The 15,712-nt window shown below is 46.1% G+C and overlaps 1 protein-coding gene across 1 annotated transcript in view; it reads right to left on the reverse strand.

Annotated features, from left to right (window-relative positions):
* The window catches only part of gse1b (Gse1 coiled-coil protein b), a 164,812-nt gene that overhangs the window by 4,672 nt on the left and 144,428 nt on the right, over positions 1 to 15,712 (reverse strand). Inside the window, exons 4-14 of the mRNA XM_086107063.1 lie at positions 12,460 to 12,668; positions 9,164 to 9,327; positions 8,821 to 9,021; positions 7,537 to 7,704; positions 7,038 to 7,402; positions 6,611 to 6,950; positions 3,908 to 4,536; positions 2,557 to 2,669; positions 2,213 to 2,477; positions 1,543 to 1,656; positions 259 to 639 (exon numbers count right to left, since the gene is read on the reverse strand). Coding sequence (XP_085963189.1) covers positions 259 to 639; positions 1,543 to 1,656; positions 2,213 to 2,477; positions 2,557 to 2,669; positions 3,908 to 4,536; positions 6,611 to 6,950; positions 7,038 to 7,402; positions 7,537 to 7,704; positions 8,821 to 9,021; positions 9,164 to 9,327; positions 12,460 to 12,668 — 2,949 coding nt within the window. The remainder of the gene's footprint in view (positions 1 to 258; positions 640 to 1,542; positions 1,657 to 2,212; positions 2,478 to 2,556; positions 2,670 to 3,907; positions 4,537 to 6,610; positions 6,951 to 7,037; positions 7,403 to 7,536; positions 7,705 to 8,820; positions 9,022 to 9,163; positions 9,328 to 12,459; positions 12,669 to 15,712) is intronic.

The raw sequence follows: 15,712 nt of genomic DNA on the forward strand, positions 1-15,712 counted from the left end.
CATCGTAAATTTGTCATGTATGATGGATGACCATGTATCAGGATTATGATGTCACTGTTTCTTGTTTAGTCTGCCACCTGGTGGCAGCTGTGTGGAACTGAGTGAAAACTACCCCATCAAATCAAAATGCCTCTGTGACTCTTATCAGTACTGTCTCATAACAGGTTTTGTAAGAACACGAGCTAACATGAACTCATGAAAAAAATCGTAAGTATTGGAAGATATTTTTTCCCCCACTGGTCAACACGCAGTGCGTACCTTTGTTTTTTTGCAGTGCTTTCTGAGTGGACTGCAGCACAGATTCATGGAACTGCTGGGCAAATTCCTCCGGGGTGAAGCTGTCCCAGGGTTTGGTGCGTCCATTCATGCTGTGGACACCCTCTTTAGCCTGTAGAGGGAGCGGGGGCCGCAAGCTATTCAGCAGGCTGGAACTCCTCCTGGAGATTGGCCCCTCGGTAGGCCCCCGAGCCTTGTCTGGGTAGACAGCTGGAGAAGGAGGATCCTTTGGTCTTAGCGTGTCCCCAAGGGTTTTTGAATTGCCACTAGGGGATGGGGACAGCGGGCACTGTGAGGGGGGGCTATGCAGCCTGACACCGTGGTGGTCTTCTGATTCTGAGGTGGGTTGGGAGCAGGCAGAATCTGAAACAATGTCAGCGTATTTTAGGCCATGTCAACTCATACAACTTTGTGTACATTTTGATTTTCTCCACGAAGGGTTACAGAGTGGGCTGGAGCTTATCGCAGCTGACTCTGGGTAAGAGGCAGGGCACACTCTGGACTGGTCATCAGTCAGTCGCAGGGCCATTTTAGCTTTTACTTTTAGGTTTTGGGAAACAGACTATTCTGGGCCTCAGTTAAAGGGCCCACATTTTCTGTTTTGTCTCTTTGGCATGGGTATTTCTTTCTTTCCATCTGCTTTTTTTGTGAATGTCTTTTCATGACAGTTTCTTTTATGAATGGACAGAGATTTTATCCCTCCATCCATTTTCCGAACTGCTTTATCCTCACAAGGGTCGCGGGGCGTGCTGGAGCCTATCCCAGCTGTCTTCGGGCAGTAGGCGGGGACACCCTGAACTGGTTGCCAGCCAATCGCAGGGCACACAGAGACAAACAACCATCCGTGCTCACACTCACACCTAGGGACAATTTTGAGTGTTCAATCAGCCTGCCATGCATGTTTTTGGAATGTGGGAGGAAAACGGAGGACCCAGAGAAAACCCACAGGCACGGGGAGAACATTCAAACTCCACACAGGAAGGCCGGAGCTGGGATCGAACCCAGTACCTCTGCACTGTGAAGTCGACATATTAAAACTCATTCACTCCAAAAGACGTTTTTAAACGTCTTTTCAGACTTGGTCCAGAATTGGCTGGTACTGAATGAGTTAACCACTCGACTATCGGCCGCCCCAGAGATTTTATTTAGTGCAGAAATGTATGCCTGTACATGTTGGTTCTTTGTAAGAATACGTGCGCCTTTATAAAGTGAATAAACTTGCTCATGCAATACTTTAGGAATGGGGAAGTGTTTCATGTGTCTCACCAGAGAGCTGCGCTGGGGGGCTTTTGCACAGCGGATGAGGGGCATGTCTGATGGTATCCAATGTTATACTCTTCTCTTTAATTGCTTGAAGCAGCTCCACTGCCCTTTCAGTATCTACAAGGTGGAAAAAGAGTACAACGAAAATGAATTGACAGAATTTCACAAGCTTCGAGTTTCCTTAAACCGTGCATACTTTGACAGGCACTGCATTGTCATTTGTAGGCAGGAAAGAGGGGCTAATGAATCAACAGTCCTCTCAAACTAAGGTAAAAGTGCATTATGCATGCATCTTATATACGCTGTTAACAATACAGGAAAGTGAGGGTGAGATGATGGTATCTGGAGTCAACATGTTAATGAGAGGCGGCTGCATTTGAAGCAGACAGCGCTCGACTGAAGTGAAGCGTCAGCGAGCTGTGGAGCCCGCTGAGAACGACTACAATGGCCGGAGAGCTAATGAGCATGAGATGGTTCTGCTTTGCTCTGCTGGAATGAGATGTAACACAGATATGAGTCAATCATGAAGATGTCAGCGGGGTGTGTAAAGGGCGCTCTGTCGATGCTGTGAAGTTTAAATGATACATCACTGTAGCACACGGGGGGGTGGGGGGGTGGATGCAAAATACCAACGGATGGGATGAAACAATCTAAAAATATGACAGTGTCTCGCCTCTTCTCTGCTGAAGGGTGACATGGGAAAGTCTGAACATAGTGAGGAAGCGCTTCTTTTCCTCCAGCTCTGGTGCTCGGTCCATCTCCTCAGGGGTGAAGCGCGTGCTGAGTTGCGGGGGAGGAGCTGTGCGTTTCGACTGTGAGGCAGCTGGTGAGGGACTGCGCTCCCTGAGCATTCGTCGCCGCTTTCTTCTTTTCTGCTGCACCAGCTCCTCCCGCCGGCACAGAGTGGTTAGGCTGAACATTCCCAGGAAGTCCAATTTCTGCACAGAAATAATGATTAAAAAATGAATGGTTCTGCCAAGTCAAAGGTTCTTGTTTGTGTTTTGGTGGGTGTCGTACCTCAGTGGAGTCATCAAGTTTGAGTGGGGGCTGCTCTGCGACCCTTCTGAGATGTGCCCTCACCTCCTCCTCATCACTTTCATCATATGAGTCATCCAGCTCATAGTAGTAACCTGCAGAGAACATGCAGGTCATCAAAGTTTGTCCTGGTTTCAGGAGTACACTCACAGTATGCAATTCATAAAAACATTATATACAGTACATACTAGGGGCTCAACCAACTTGTCGACGCGTTGACTCTACCATTCCGCAAAGATGGTTGTAGCTAGAAGTCAATTCAACACCAATCATGTGTTCTGGCTTTAACAACTCGGACGCCACGCTCAAAGCAACGGTTGTTGGGTCCGCAGAGTAAAGTAGCAGCGCTGTCTCAAGGGTGTGGAATTATTTTATTAAAAGTGAGACAGGAGTACGGTCACCTGAAAAATCTGCAAGTTTATTCTCAAACCAAAAAACAAAAAAAAAAAAAAGCAAATGTATCTGCATCTGAAAAGGCATCCACTAATGCAAGCTGACAAACAGACTAAATTCCCCAAACTTCTTGCTGGAAAAGAAAAAAAGAGAGAGGACACAGTGTTTGCTTTCTCGATGAAATGAGGACGAGCGGCAGTTATTTAACGTTTTTGTTGTTAAAATGAATGGTTCCCGCTGGTCCAACAACAAACAAACAACCCCCCCCCCCAAAAAATACCAAATCCAATTCGTGTTTCGTTCAACCCTTCATCCCTCACCTGCAGACACACGAGATGGCTCAGCTCTGAACTCACTCATCCAATCACAAATCCCATTCGACCACATCTTCATTCCTTAGCAGACAGATGGAACTTGGAGAACTCAAGCAATAATCCACACAATTGCAGTTTATTGCAATACATGAGTGCATAAACGTTTTCCCCTCATATTATTCGTAGTTTTTAAGAAATGATTGTCCTGTTGAGAGCAGCTATCCTGCAGTTTAGGGAATTGTTGTTAGACTTCTTCAATTTCAATCTTCTTTCTGTATGCGAAGTGTCTGAATGCAAGATGTGATAAGTGAGTCGGGCGTTGAAGCGACTGAACCCGGAAAAGAGCATATGCCTCTGATTGGGAGAGTGAGCTTGAATTTGGAGGCTGATGGCAAACAGTTGCCCACTGATGAATCAACTCTGACTTGACTATTATTGTGTTGACTACCAAAAAAAAATGTTGACACACTTTTTTGCCAACGACACCAAATCACGCCTGCGTCAACATAGTACTTCAGAACATCGTACCACTACGATATGATGTTCTGAAGTACTATGTTGAGTTGAACTGAACCCCTCAGTGAAGTGCGTCATCGCAAAGTGTTGTGTGACGACTGCGGGAGTACCTTTCTCCTTGGCTTCCCTCTTCCTCTTCTCCTCCAAATCCAGTTTACTGACCGGCCTTCTGTGCTGTTGAAGAAGCTCGTCATAGATCAGCATTGTGTCTGGCGCCATTTCCAGTGAGGCTACCTGTCCTCCACCTGACCCAGACAACGTGCCAACTGCTTGTCCGTGACGATTGTGGCCCTGCAGGCTCTTCAGTCCAGCGCTGCTTTTGATTGCTCCTTCCATTTCATACTGGCTGGTCAGGGACATGGACGCCCGCTGCTGGTTGAAGAAAGAGTGGGTGGATTTCTCCAGATCGGCAAGGAATGTACTGGGCTCTGGCAGGCCAGGAGGCCCTCTGGGTTGCAAATACTTCTCCATTGCCCCACTATCTCTCCTTCTGGCCCCATCCTCATACTTGGAGGGGCCGGACGGTAGCCGACTGAGCTCATAGTGTCCCATCCCTGAGGGATCATGGGTGCGTCGAGACTCTGAGGGTGTCTCTATTAGAGATGCTGGGTTCCACAGAGTTGTGGGAGGTGGAGGGTGGTGTTCGCGTGGCGGCTGGGAGGGTTTGGGGGAGATGAGTGGCGGAGGGGCACCTAAATGGGAATGGAGTTCTCGGCTTCCTGGTTCGTGGTTATTTGGTCTGCGAACACATAATGGAACATGCTTAGGCTTTGATTAGGGGGAAAAAAAAGTATCAATGATATGCATTCAACACACATCACTAGATGCCTTGCATTGTGTGAGCGTGCGCACAAAATCTTGTTATCAAGCACAGACGCAGTAGCCCAGCGCAAAGAGGGGATATGGCCAAGGGACACTATGTCCTCCAGATGTAATTGGTCATTTTTTATCTAAGGTGGGTGGACCACATTTATAGAAGTCAAAGAGATATTTTTGAGATGTTAAATGACAGAAAAGGATTACGGGATAACAATTAGGCTTCAATTTTTCATCTTTTCGCAGGGAAGAACTTGTGCTGAATGGCAAAGTGAAGAACAATGTGTGCTGCAGCCTTACACATTCTTGAAGCTGATGGAGGTAGGTATGAGTAGGTATTCTAGGTAATTGTTACATCAATATGCTCCCCAAATGGGAAAACTAAAAGCACTCAGGTACAGTTTGTTGTGTAAAAAAAAGCAGTCGAGAAAGTAATGCAGACAGACACAGATTAAAATGTACAGTATTGGCAAACCTGGCAGTAGAATTAGAACATACTACTACTACTACTACTACAGAACTACTAGAAGAGCAGCCAAATTATCAGTGCTCCCTGCCTCTGTTGACATTTGTGCGAGTGACACTAAAAGTGCGTTATCTGCAATCTGCAGCCTATCATGTCAGTCAGGGATTACACCATCCAATTAGTGACAGTAGATGTGCATCTCCCTGCTGTCCTTCTAGTTCAGCATTAACCACAACCCGACTCCTTGTCAGACACACAAACAACACATGCACGGAACAAAGGAGAGGACGTTGGAGGCTTATGCTGTGCCAGGTTGACAGGATTAGTCAAGAATCTGCCTTTGTGTAGCTTAGCCGTCCCACCCGCTGCCTGTCTGAAACCCTCCCAACCAGAACTCATGAAACAGCAGTTATCAGGACCCCACTTTGCACTCTGCATCATCGTCTAAACATAGCTGTCAGTCTTGCCCGCATGTCGGACACACAAGCTGGCGTGGACAGAAATAGAGTCAATGCGATTCTTCTGACAGGGTTGATCTTTTTCCAGTGCCGTCTGAAAACAACTCTCTGAAGCTCGTCAGCCTTGGAAACGTCAAACCGGTGGTACCACCACTGTCCCCATCTCGGCCTTCGACGCACACACTAGTCTGTGTGGCAGCTCGAGAAAATTATTTGATAAATTACTGACTCAATGTGAAGACAAATCACAATTAATTCTTGATTCATCATATTTGTTTTGAAGAATGAACATTGGTCCTGAAACTAAAGGATGCAAAGTTTGCACTTTGACGAACATGTACGAGATTAAATACAATTGAAGTTAATATTTGGATAAAAGGTGATTCACTGTATTATTATTGTGGTACAACGAGCTATTTACATTATTTACAGATGAGAAAGTGAATGGGTCTTAAGCGTGGAGAATTTGAAAGGTCTTTGTTGTAAATACAGTCAGGCAGAATGGAGTGGAGCCACACAATTTCTCTCGCTAGCTCTTACATTTTCACTATTTTGACTCATTTTGAACTCTGTACCATCATTTTACTTTTACAGTAAATTATGATGGCAATGAATCGCTGAGATTTTTCTTTTGCTGATGAAGTTGTCAACAGTGAATGATGAATTGTAATGTCAAGCTTCATTGATTACAATCCTACACCTCAATTGATTCACATTAGACCGATCTGTTTTGTATTTACCATACTACAAAATTGGCAACAAACAGAATAGTTTTCCATTTAAAATGTGATACACTAAAGTGTACTTTAAAAAACAAAATGTCCAGCACCCTGCTTTGGCACAAGACAAGTTGTGACCTCTGCTTGTTGCTGCCAAGTACGAAAGCCAATGACTATATTGCTTCAAGACAAACAGTTGACAAAAACATCCGGTCAAATTCAAATCATCATGCCCACCCCGAGGCTTTGCATTGGTCGACTGATAAACAAATATGCAAACAGTTTCTGCATGAATGGCGCAAGGTCATGACAAAGTCAACATTAAAATGGAAAGGACCTGCGTTCAATCCTCACCTGTGCAAGTCTGCTCTGTGTTCCGGTGCATCAGGGTTCCGTCCTAAGTCCAGGTGCTGTTCCAGGACCTGCTGGCGGAATTCCGACACCTGGTACTGGCGATCTGCTTTCTCTTGCCGCAGCTTGCGTTGCCTTGCCAACCACCTCTCCTCCTCATTGTTCCTGGGAGCGATTATGGAGGTTGGGAGACCTGTCCCCACTGCACCACTGCCACCGGGCCCCATGTAGAGGCTGTGGCCTGAGATTAGACCAGGGACTGTATGATGTGATTGTACCATTGCAGAATGGAGTCCTGGCGGGACCGGTTTTGGAGCGGGCAGGGGGGGCTCTTTGGTTTTATCTGTGAACAGACAGAAAGATCTTTGGTTATGTGGAAAGGTGTTGAGAAACAAAATGGCGGGGCAACGGTGGCAGCGAAGACACGTACCAGCCCGATTAGGGGTGAGTCTTTCTGGCTTGCTTCGGTCCTCCTGCCCTCTCATGACATGGAGTTCAGCCATGTAGTGGCTCTCCATAGCCTTGGAGGCTTGAATCTCTTTCTCTCTCAGCGCTCTCTCCTTTTGCCTTTCTAGTTCCTTTTCTCTTTCTCTCTCCTTTTCCCTCTCTCTTTCTCTCTCTCTTTCCCGCTCCCGTTCTCGTTCCCTTTCTCGCTCCCGTTCTCGCTCCCTTTCCAGCTCGCGCTCCCTCTCGCGCTCCCGTTCTTTCTCTCTCTCAGCCTCCCGCTCCCGCTCCTTTTCTCGCTCCCGTTCTCGCTCCCTCTCGCGCTGCCGCAGCTCATCCTCCAGCTGAAGCCTTGAGGGAAAAGTAGACATACGACCAGATGTAAAGGAGCAGGATGGTTTAGACATGGAAAAAAATGCAATCACATTGACTCTACTGCACAATACACTCTTGTATTTGTTATGTCAAAAGCAATAAGACTTTACCTCTCAGACTGCAGTGCTGAAAGTGAAGGGTGTGTGAAGTCTCCGGGGTAGCGGACCCCTGATAAGTGCATATGAACTGCTGACGGATGGATGGGGGGTAAAGCGCCCCCTGCTGGTAGTGGATAGAAAGGTGACCTCAAAGCCGTGAGGCAGAATGGGTCATCCATCCTGGGAGATGAGCATTGCATGACAAAAAACAAAACATAGCGTCAGTCTCACCTTGGAACAGCACACCACTCACTGTTGTTAACCTTTGTGCCTCTGTCTCTTCAAAGAAGAACAAGAGTGTCTTCTCTCTCTCTCAAGAAAGCAGCAGTGGCTGTCAGCTAGCCTCAATCACTGCACAGCAGCTGTCAGAGCCTGTGTTATGTTACAACGGTGTGTTGCTTGTGTATATCGGTGACATCCACGGCTCATCCCCTCATTAAACCCATTACAGTGCAGTATGTGATGGCTGCTGCACTTCTCTGATGTTGCAAGGCTGACAGGAGGAAGGGGGGGAAACGCAGTTGATGTGGAGGCCTGAAGCAAGAAGGCCCCTTCAACATACACGTACACATACACACACATCCTGCTAGCCAAAGTCATCCATAATTTAGCGCCAAAATGATCCCATTTGGGAAAAGAAATTGTGCTGCGGGTATTTTCTGAGTGACCACGACTGTTCTTGGAAAGGTCTTGACTATAGTAGAAATCTAGATTATGCCACTATAATAACACAAATTCTACACTACGACATTTATTTGCAAATGTTTATTTTTCTGGTTGTAGCTTGCAGTTGCTTACAACTGCACAACAATACATTTCTCCATATTTAGCAACATGACAGGGTCAAGAAGTCAGATGCACCTCGCATTATGATGCAATGAAGTTCTACACTAACATACACAACAAACCACAATTATTAAGATTGATCTGATCGTTTTAAATTGAAAAGTTTTTATTTGTTCGATAATACAGCTCAATAGAAACCTAGTGAAGTGGCTGCATTCTTCTGTGTAGTTGTGTAGTGTAGTTCACAAAAATCGTAATGTTAACCGCTGTAATTGTAACAGTGGTGCCTTGACTTTCCGACAAACGGGTGAAGGTTTTTCGTGAAACGAAGCGGTGCTTTGACGATATTTTGCTTTGACTCGCTCGCAAAAATTTGAGATACAAGAGCTATGTGGTAGCAGCAAACCGCTGCAGTTTTCTCTTCTTCAGTCAAAATGCCAAGGCTTGCACATTTTATTCGAAGGGCAGAGACATGTCAAGACCGCAAAACGTTAGTATGAAGTGGCCCACCTGTACGGGGTGAAGGACGGGTGGGGCAAGTAGCTGGGATGGTAGTAGGCAGCGGCGGCAGCTGCAGTGGCGGGGTCCAGGCCCAATGGCAAAGAGGGCATGCGGAGGGCATCCTCAGTTGTGGCATAGGGCCTGAAACCACGGAGGTACTCTTCTGGTACAGGACCAGGCGGCACGGCATTAGGCAACTGTCTAGGAAGGCTGTAAATATCATCAAAAGAAGGGAGTTGAAGTGCAGGGCAAATTGTAACAGTTTAAAGCCATTGTCCGAATACAAATAGTATGTTGGCTAAAAAATCTTATCCCAAAGGTTCAAACATATTCAAAACAGAGAAACACGCACTTCAGGGGCTGGAAACGTGAATCTTGCATCACAGCGCCAGTGGGGAGACCAAAAGCATACGGGTTTCCCAGGAGGTGGGCAGGGACTGAGGGGCCCTTTTCTTGGGGGAGGGGCCCCTCGGCACCCAGCCGTTCCCTGCTGGCCCCACGAGGTCCGGAATCAGCCTGGGGGAGAGATGCAAAAAGATTCTTATTCATTGTTTGAGCAGACATGTGACCGACACGCTTGTCAGTGTTGATGGAGCCCATCCTGTGAGAAGGGGGAAAGAGGATTGGGTCTTATTCAGAAGTCTCTTCCACAGGCTCTGCTTACACCTCAAGTACATGCAGCATTCCCTTACAAATATAAAACCCCTTCACCATTTCTCTCAGGATGCATGCCGTTGTATTAAACAGTAGAAAACAAAGGCGACCCCAAGCGGGACAAGCCGAAAGTCATAACGACGACACCTAAGGGAGAAATGTCATCCTGGTGATCGATATGAATGTGATAATGTACAACACCAACAGAACAATAAATTCCTGCATTGTGTGTGTCCAGCTTCCACACAACAACATCCACGGGGAAGGCAACATCCAAAGCAAAACATCCCGCTGCCTGTGTTTCTTGTCAATCCAACATCTCCGTCACCTCCCTCTCTGCCTTTGGCGGCAAGCTTGGACTCACTTATCCAATTCCACACACACACACACGCACACACACACACACACACACACGCACACGCACACTGTTTCAGAGCTACAAAGACATCCCGCTGTGGGAGTGGGAGTGCGCTTTCTGAAAGCTTTGGTTCCTCTTTGGCAACAAATGCAATTGCTGAACAGAGAATCTTGCAACCTTTGTAAGTTGTACAAGGAAACAGTTTATGGGGGGGTGGGGGGGAGTATAGTGAGAAGAGGAAGAACAGCTCTCTCCCGCAAAATGAGACTTGAAGCAAGGGAGGGGCGGAGAGCTAGATAGTAATGAATGCGGTAGAGGAAACGATAGTTGTTGCCCCCACTAAATTAACCTCTGGTCCAGGCAGGATTAGAGAGAAACCTTGCAACAGCACTACCCTAAGTGTCACTGATAAAACAAATCCCATTTAGTGAGGCATTACCCTCTGCATTGTGTTTTTGCAACCGGTGACCCAGGCTGACACTGACTTGCAAGATCCATCCTCAAATGCACCCACATGTTTCCTCCACACATCTTTCTTTGTTTCTTCAATTGGTGCAATGCCCGGATGATGATGACCATCAGAATCAATTCTTCTTTTCCACAGAAATCCTATCATAAGACGATGCAACAAAGCACTGCAGTGCTGCTGCAATTCTGCGGCTGCTTTACTACTGTCACACTGTCCCTGTTTCATCGAAGTAACAAAAGCACAACAAAAACAAAAGTATACATGGGAATGATTAAGCAGCTCCAAGAAAATGATTTTTCTGTTTACAATATCGAAATTGTACAAGGATATACGCGGCTGTACCAGAGAGATACGTTATGTTGCCCATCAGAACGACACCTTCATTCACCCAGGCACTCGGACACCAATGCAGACATTACACTTTGACCATTGACGTCTCCATCAGCAGCTTGTCGCACATGTACACATTTATGCAAGTGCGCAGTCTTGAAGACCAACCATCCATTTACAGCCATCTTCCTCGGAGCGAGCCAGGCCCCGTAACCTTCAGTGGCTGGGAGACCCTACACATTGTCGAGTGCTCCTTTACTTCTCTCAGATGGAACCCTGACTCTAAATTGCCAATTAAAAAGCAATTACTGCCCGCAGCGGGAGCAGAATCCTGCAGTCATTAAAGCAAAATGCCAACGCACCAAACCCCTCTCTCCATCACTGCTTTGGCCATTACCCCCCCCCCCCCCCCAATGAAAGACTGCCTCATCTAAGGGACGCTGAATAGAAAGCAGAGCTTATATTGTATGTTAACACAGCAACAAACAAGCTTTTATTAGAGACTGTAAAGGGGCTTTGAGATAACACCACCGCCTCCATGCTAACCATTTTCTTTGAATTGGGTGACCTCTATGGCCATGCGGCTCTCTATGAACAGGAGGATTTTTGTGCTCTCTCAAGTGGCATCGCAGCCGGATAGTTTTACATCTCTATCTTTTGCATCCCCAGTGTTGCACCCACCCACCCCTGCTTCTTTCTCCACATCAATTGCCTCGCCATCTTCATTCTTCTGCTCCACAAAGCTGCCGGAGGCCCCACAAACCCGGTGACATGACCTCTTCAATTTTAGCTTGACCTCCTTCAGACACAGGCACATAAACTTGTAAATTAACAAACGGCGGTATTTACATTGAGGAAAGGGTGTTTTCAAGTTGACTGGCCGAAACGGTGACACACTTGAACGGCAATAGACACTCCCTCCCCTCCAACTTGAGGCTGACCCTTGAACCCTGCTAGTGTTATTTTGTTCTAAAAGCCATCGCTAAGCCAAGTGAGGGTCACTGGGGTGGGGGATCTGAGGTTGGTGTCAGGGCGAGAGGACAATGCCCAGAATGAACTTGCATATTTCAAGATGTGTGACCTCCACACTGACTGTTTGCTATAAGAAGCGCCGCCGATCCCCTTCGTCCTCTCTCCCTATCCCCATCTCTTCATGACCATCAAACAGACCATTTTGTGCACAGTGCCAGGCAAGTGCTGTCCATAAACGTGTGCTTGGCCTCCACCATTAGCCCTGATCTGAGATAAGAAGGCTTAAAGCAAGGCCATAATCCATAATCCACTCCTTATCAAAGCAAGCAGCTCTCCCTCCCTGCCTCTTTCTAATGCCCCACTACATAGCTGCGACCGTGTGTCAGGACTCATGAGGTGAGGATGCACTTGACTACGTGGGTGGGAAGTTGGCACTAAAAGTGTAGATGGAGGATGATGAAGAGCCTAAAGACTGTGGACTTTGCGGGATCTGCTCTGAAGAGAAGAGGAAGGCCGTCACCTATATGTCCAATGGGCAACTCACATTGTTTAAGTCAGAGAGCCAAGGGGGGCATGAAAGGTAGGTAAGTGGTGGCATGATAGTGAACTCGGGCAGATACTCATTACCACACTAGCTATCTCAAATACACGAATGTCAAATTCAAACCACCACAGTCACAGGTCAGGAAAAAAATAAATAAAATCCATTAATCCCTCGTGAGCCTGTCTGCGTGCCGGCTTGTGCTAACTGGCAAGCGGAAGAAAAAACACCCCATCGCAGCTTCGAAGGCACATAAAGAAATAGAAGTCCTAAAAATAGAACAGCTTTCGTTAAAGGCTCTATTTTTTTGGTTGTTTTGCTTACCTGGCGTCCCTCGCTTCTCCAGAGGCCGTTGCTTGTCTTGGTTGGAGCAATGGTGACGACGGGTGGAGTGTTTGGCACGTTGTGGCCTGCTGGGGGAACCAGAACAGGCCCTGGACCGAGAGGACCCCTCTTGGGCGTACTGACTGGAGAACTGTGGTTGGTGGCTGGTGACGACACTGGGGAGGATTCACTGCTGATAGACGAGGCAGCTGGGGAATGACAGGGAAGATTAGTGGGTTAAGTATGATATCATCCTTCTTTACACAAGAAGAATTGATTCGGACTGTAACATATAGCAAAAGTGTGACCATCGAGCGCATATAGATACTCAGGAAGGGCACGATAAATGTATGCATCAAATTTTTATTGTTGAAGACTCTATAGGTCATGTAGAATTTGATTCATTTAGAGTTCTTAGCAAAATGCGTATGTTGTGAAGTCATTAATCACGGATTATCCAACCAGCAGAGGGTGCAATTAATTCAGGCCCAACTCATTGGTTGATTGAACTTGGACTAAAGAAATCAATCAATCAATAAGATGGATGGATGGATGGATGGATGGATGGATGGATGGATGGATGCATGCATGGATGGATAGATGGATAGATAGATAGCCAGCCAGCCCTAACAGGATGTACAAGGTCTGTAGTGCTTCCATGAAGTGGTTTAGTTTAGAGTTTTGGGTTGTGCTGAAGTTGTTTTTCCAAGCATTCACATTTAATGTTTCTAATTTTCAAGGGAATGTAATTTCTTGGAAGGAAAGATGAAAGATGGAAAAAAACAGACTTCTTCAGAATTGTCTTTTATAATTAATTTTCCAGGGTCATCGATCGAGACAAATTGTTCAAGTGCTCACGTTTCACAAAAGACAAAAAGCGGATTGTAGCATTATTCAATGGCAACAGAAAACACACTTGAAAGGCCAGATGTATGACCCTAGGCCACTATTCTAAAGTGAGAGTGCTGAGAATGAGCAGCCACACAATGGAAACATTGCTTGAGAGTGAAACACTTGTTCTGAATGTACAGAATTGCCCATACCGGTAGAGTTGCAATTCTACTGCATGTGTGCATGCATGCACGCGCACACACGCGCACACACACACACACACACACACACACACACACACACACACACACACACACACACACACACACACACACACACACACACACACACACACACACACTTTTAGATTTATATACAGGCCTCTATAAACTCCAGATGGGAAGCACGAAAGTCACCAAGTGGTCACAGGGCAAAGTAAGTTCTAATGGGTGGGGGTTAGGAATAAGGTTGAGACAAAATATTGATATTGCAATGTGCTATTTCATAATTGTAATTTCCCATGGTACAGTTTCACCACACCTACAGTACATGCTCACATTCACACATCACAGCAGTTTCAGCTTCAAGAGCACACATATTTACTGTATCAGCCCGGAGGCCGATAACTATGATTTCTTAAAAGAGTGCCCAATACCCTTTTCCTTTCTTCCATAATCTTGTCCAGCGAGTCTCCCACACTCATCAAAAACGCAACATTACACAGTCAAACTGGGTCGCAAAAATCTCACTGAGGCACACAGTCTGGGAGGAAGAAGAGGAGACAAAAGAGCATCTTCGGCAAGCAGGTAGTTGGAGGTCTACAATCTTGCACGCAGCCGCACAAAAGGAAGCAGTTGAAACCGCAGGCTCTTTTTGAGTTTGAAGTCGACTTCCTCCCCACCCTTCACACCATCAGAACAAAAACCACAGGTCTCTTCCATATCACCAACTCTTCATAGCGACGGTTACCGTGGTAACTGAACAGACAACACTTTCCATTGTGGGCGCGGTCAGGACATTGACTGATTTTAACCATCTCATTCTGACTCATACCACTGAATAATGGAAGGAATCAATAATGGCAGTAAGACTACGGTCTAGAAAACTGAAAATCTATGGTAGCAAGAGCGGTGAGGTTGGGGTGTGAAGTTGGCAAGCACGGTGAGGTGAGACATAAAAATGAAAAATGAGATAGGTGGCGACTCGGGGTTAAAAAAAATAAAGTGAGTGTGCAAAAGAGGTGTGGGGTGAGGCAAGAGGTGGAACAGAAAGGAAAATAGTGTGAGTATTGTTGAGGGTGGGGGTGATGGGGAGCATATCTTGTCTACGTAAAGGCAATTCGTAGCTTAATCCTCCCCTCTCACCTCAGCGAGCCATTACTTTCCCTTGCAAGACTTGGCCAATCAATAGTTGCCCACTCAGCCTGGGGAACGGAGGTACGCTTAATACAGCTCTTGTGTCATGGCCTATTCACTGACCACACACACGCACGCACGCACGTGCGCACGCACGCACGTGCGCACGCACACACTATCCTACATAAGTATGGGAGAACAAATGAAGCTCGAACGAGAGAAGAAGCAGAGAAGAAAAGGAAGGGAGCGGTGATCGCAGAGAGACTGTACTGCTAAGCAACAGACCTCCACTCCATTTATTTCACCCGCCCGTCTCTCCTCAAAGCCCACCTCTCATCTCCTCCTTTCCTGTGTTAAAAGCAGAAACGAGTGGAGAAGAGGCAGAGCAGCCTAAATAATTAAATGAACAGGAAAAGCAGCGAGACAAACAGGTGAGTGGGGAAAAAGACAGCAAGATGACAACAAAAATATTAACACAAAACTATTGATGATTCACCAGTGGCGTTCTCAAATGTGAAGCTAGTACATACAACATCATAGCTATTTATTTATATATATATTTAATAGATATATATCTATTTAATTATTTCTAATTAAATAGATATATATCTATTTAATTTAAGACGAGGGTCAGATAAAGATGGACATAATAAATCAATCATTGAGCAATCACGCCTTAAAGTGGTTATGGCAAAAATGGAGTTCACTACTTCACTGCAACCACTAGAGGTGCTGTTAATTAGTTTGAGGTCTGAAGAACAACACATCAGCGACGCAAAGTTAAGCAGACCTTGTCTATGGCACGACTCCATTGAGCAATAGGTACATTATTTAGTTTTATATGCCGTTTCTTGTGAAGATGTTTATCTATTTGGATTAAGACACTCTCCTCAATACTTGCGATCTACATAATCAATGAAAAAATGATATTCTTTAAAAAAAGAGGAACCAAGCTAGAGAGGCCGCCAAAGTGATGCGACAGCGTGAGCATTGAGAGCTCTCCGAGGCTGCCTCTGCACTTGACCGCTCAAGCGAAGCCACACATTCGCGCACAGATTCACGACTGA

The sequence above is a fragment of the Hippocampus guttulatus genome, chromosome 3 (assembly GCF_054856545.1).
Source record: "Hippocampus guttulatus isolate MCC_2025c chromosome 3, RoL_Hgut_1.0, whole genome shotgun sequence".
In the NCBI taxonomy this organism is placed as follows: Eukaryota; Metazoa; Chordata; class Actinopteri; order Syngnathiformes; family Syngnathidae; genus Hippocampus; species Hippocampus guttulatus.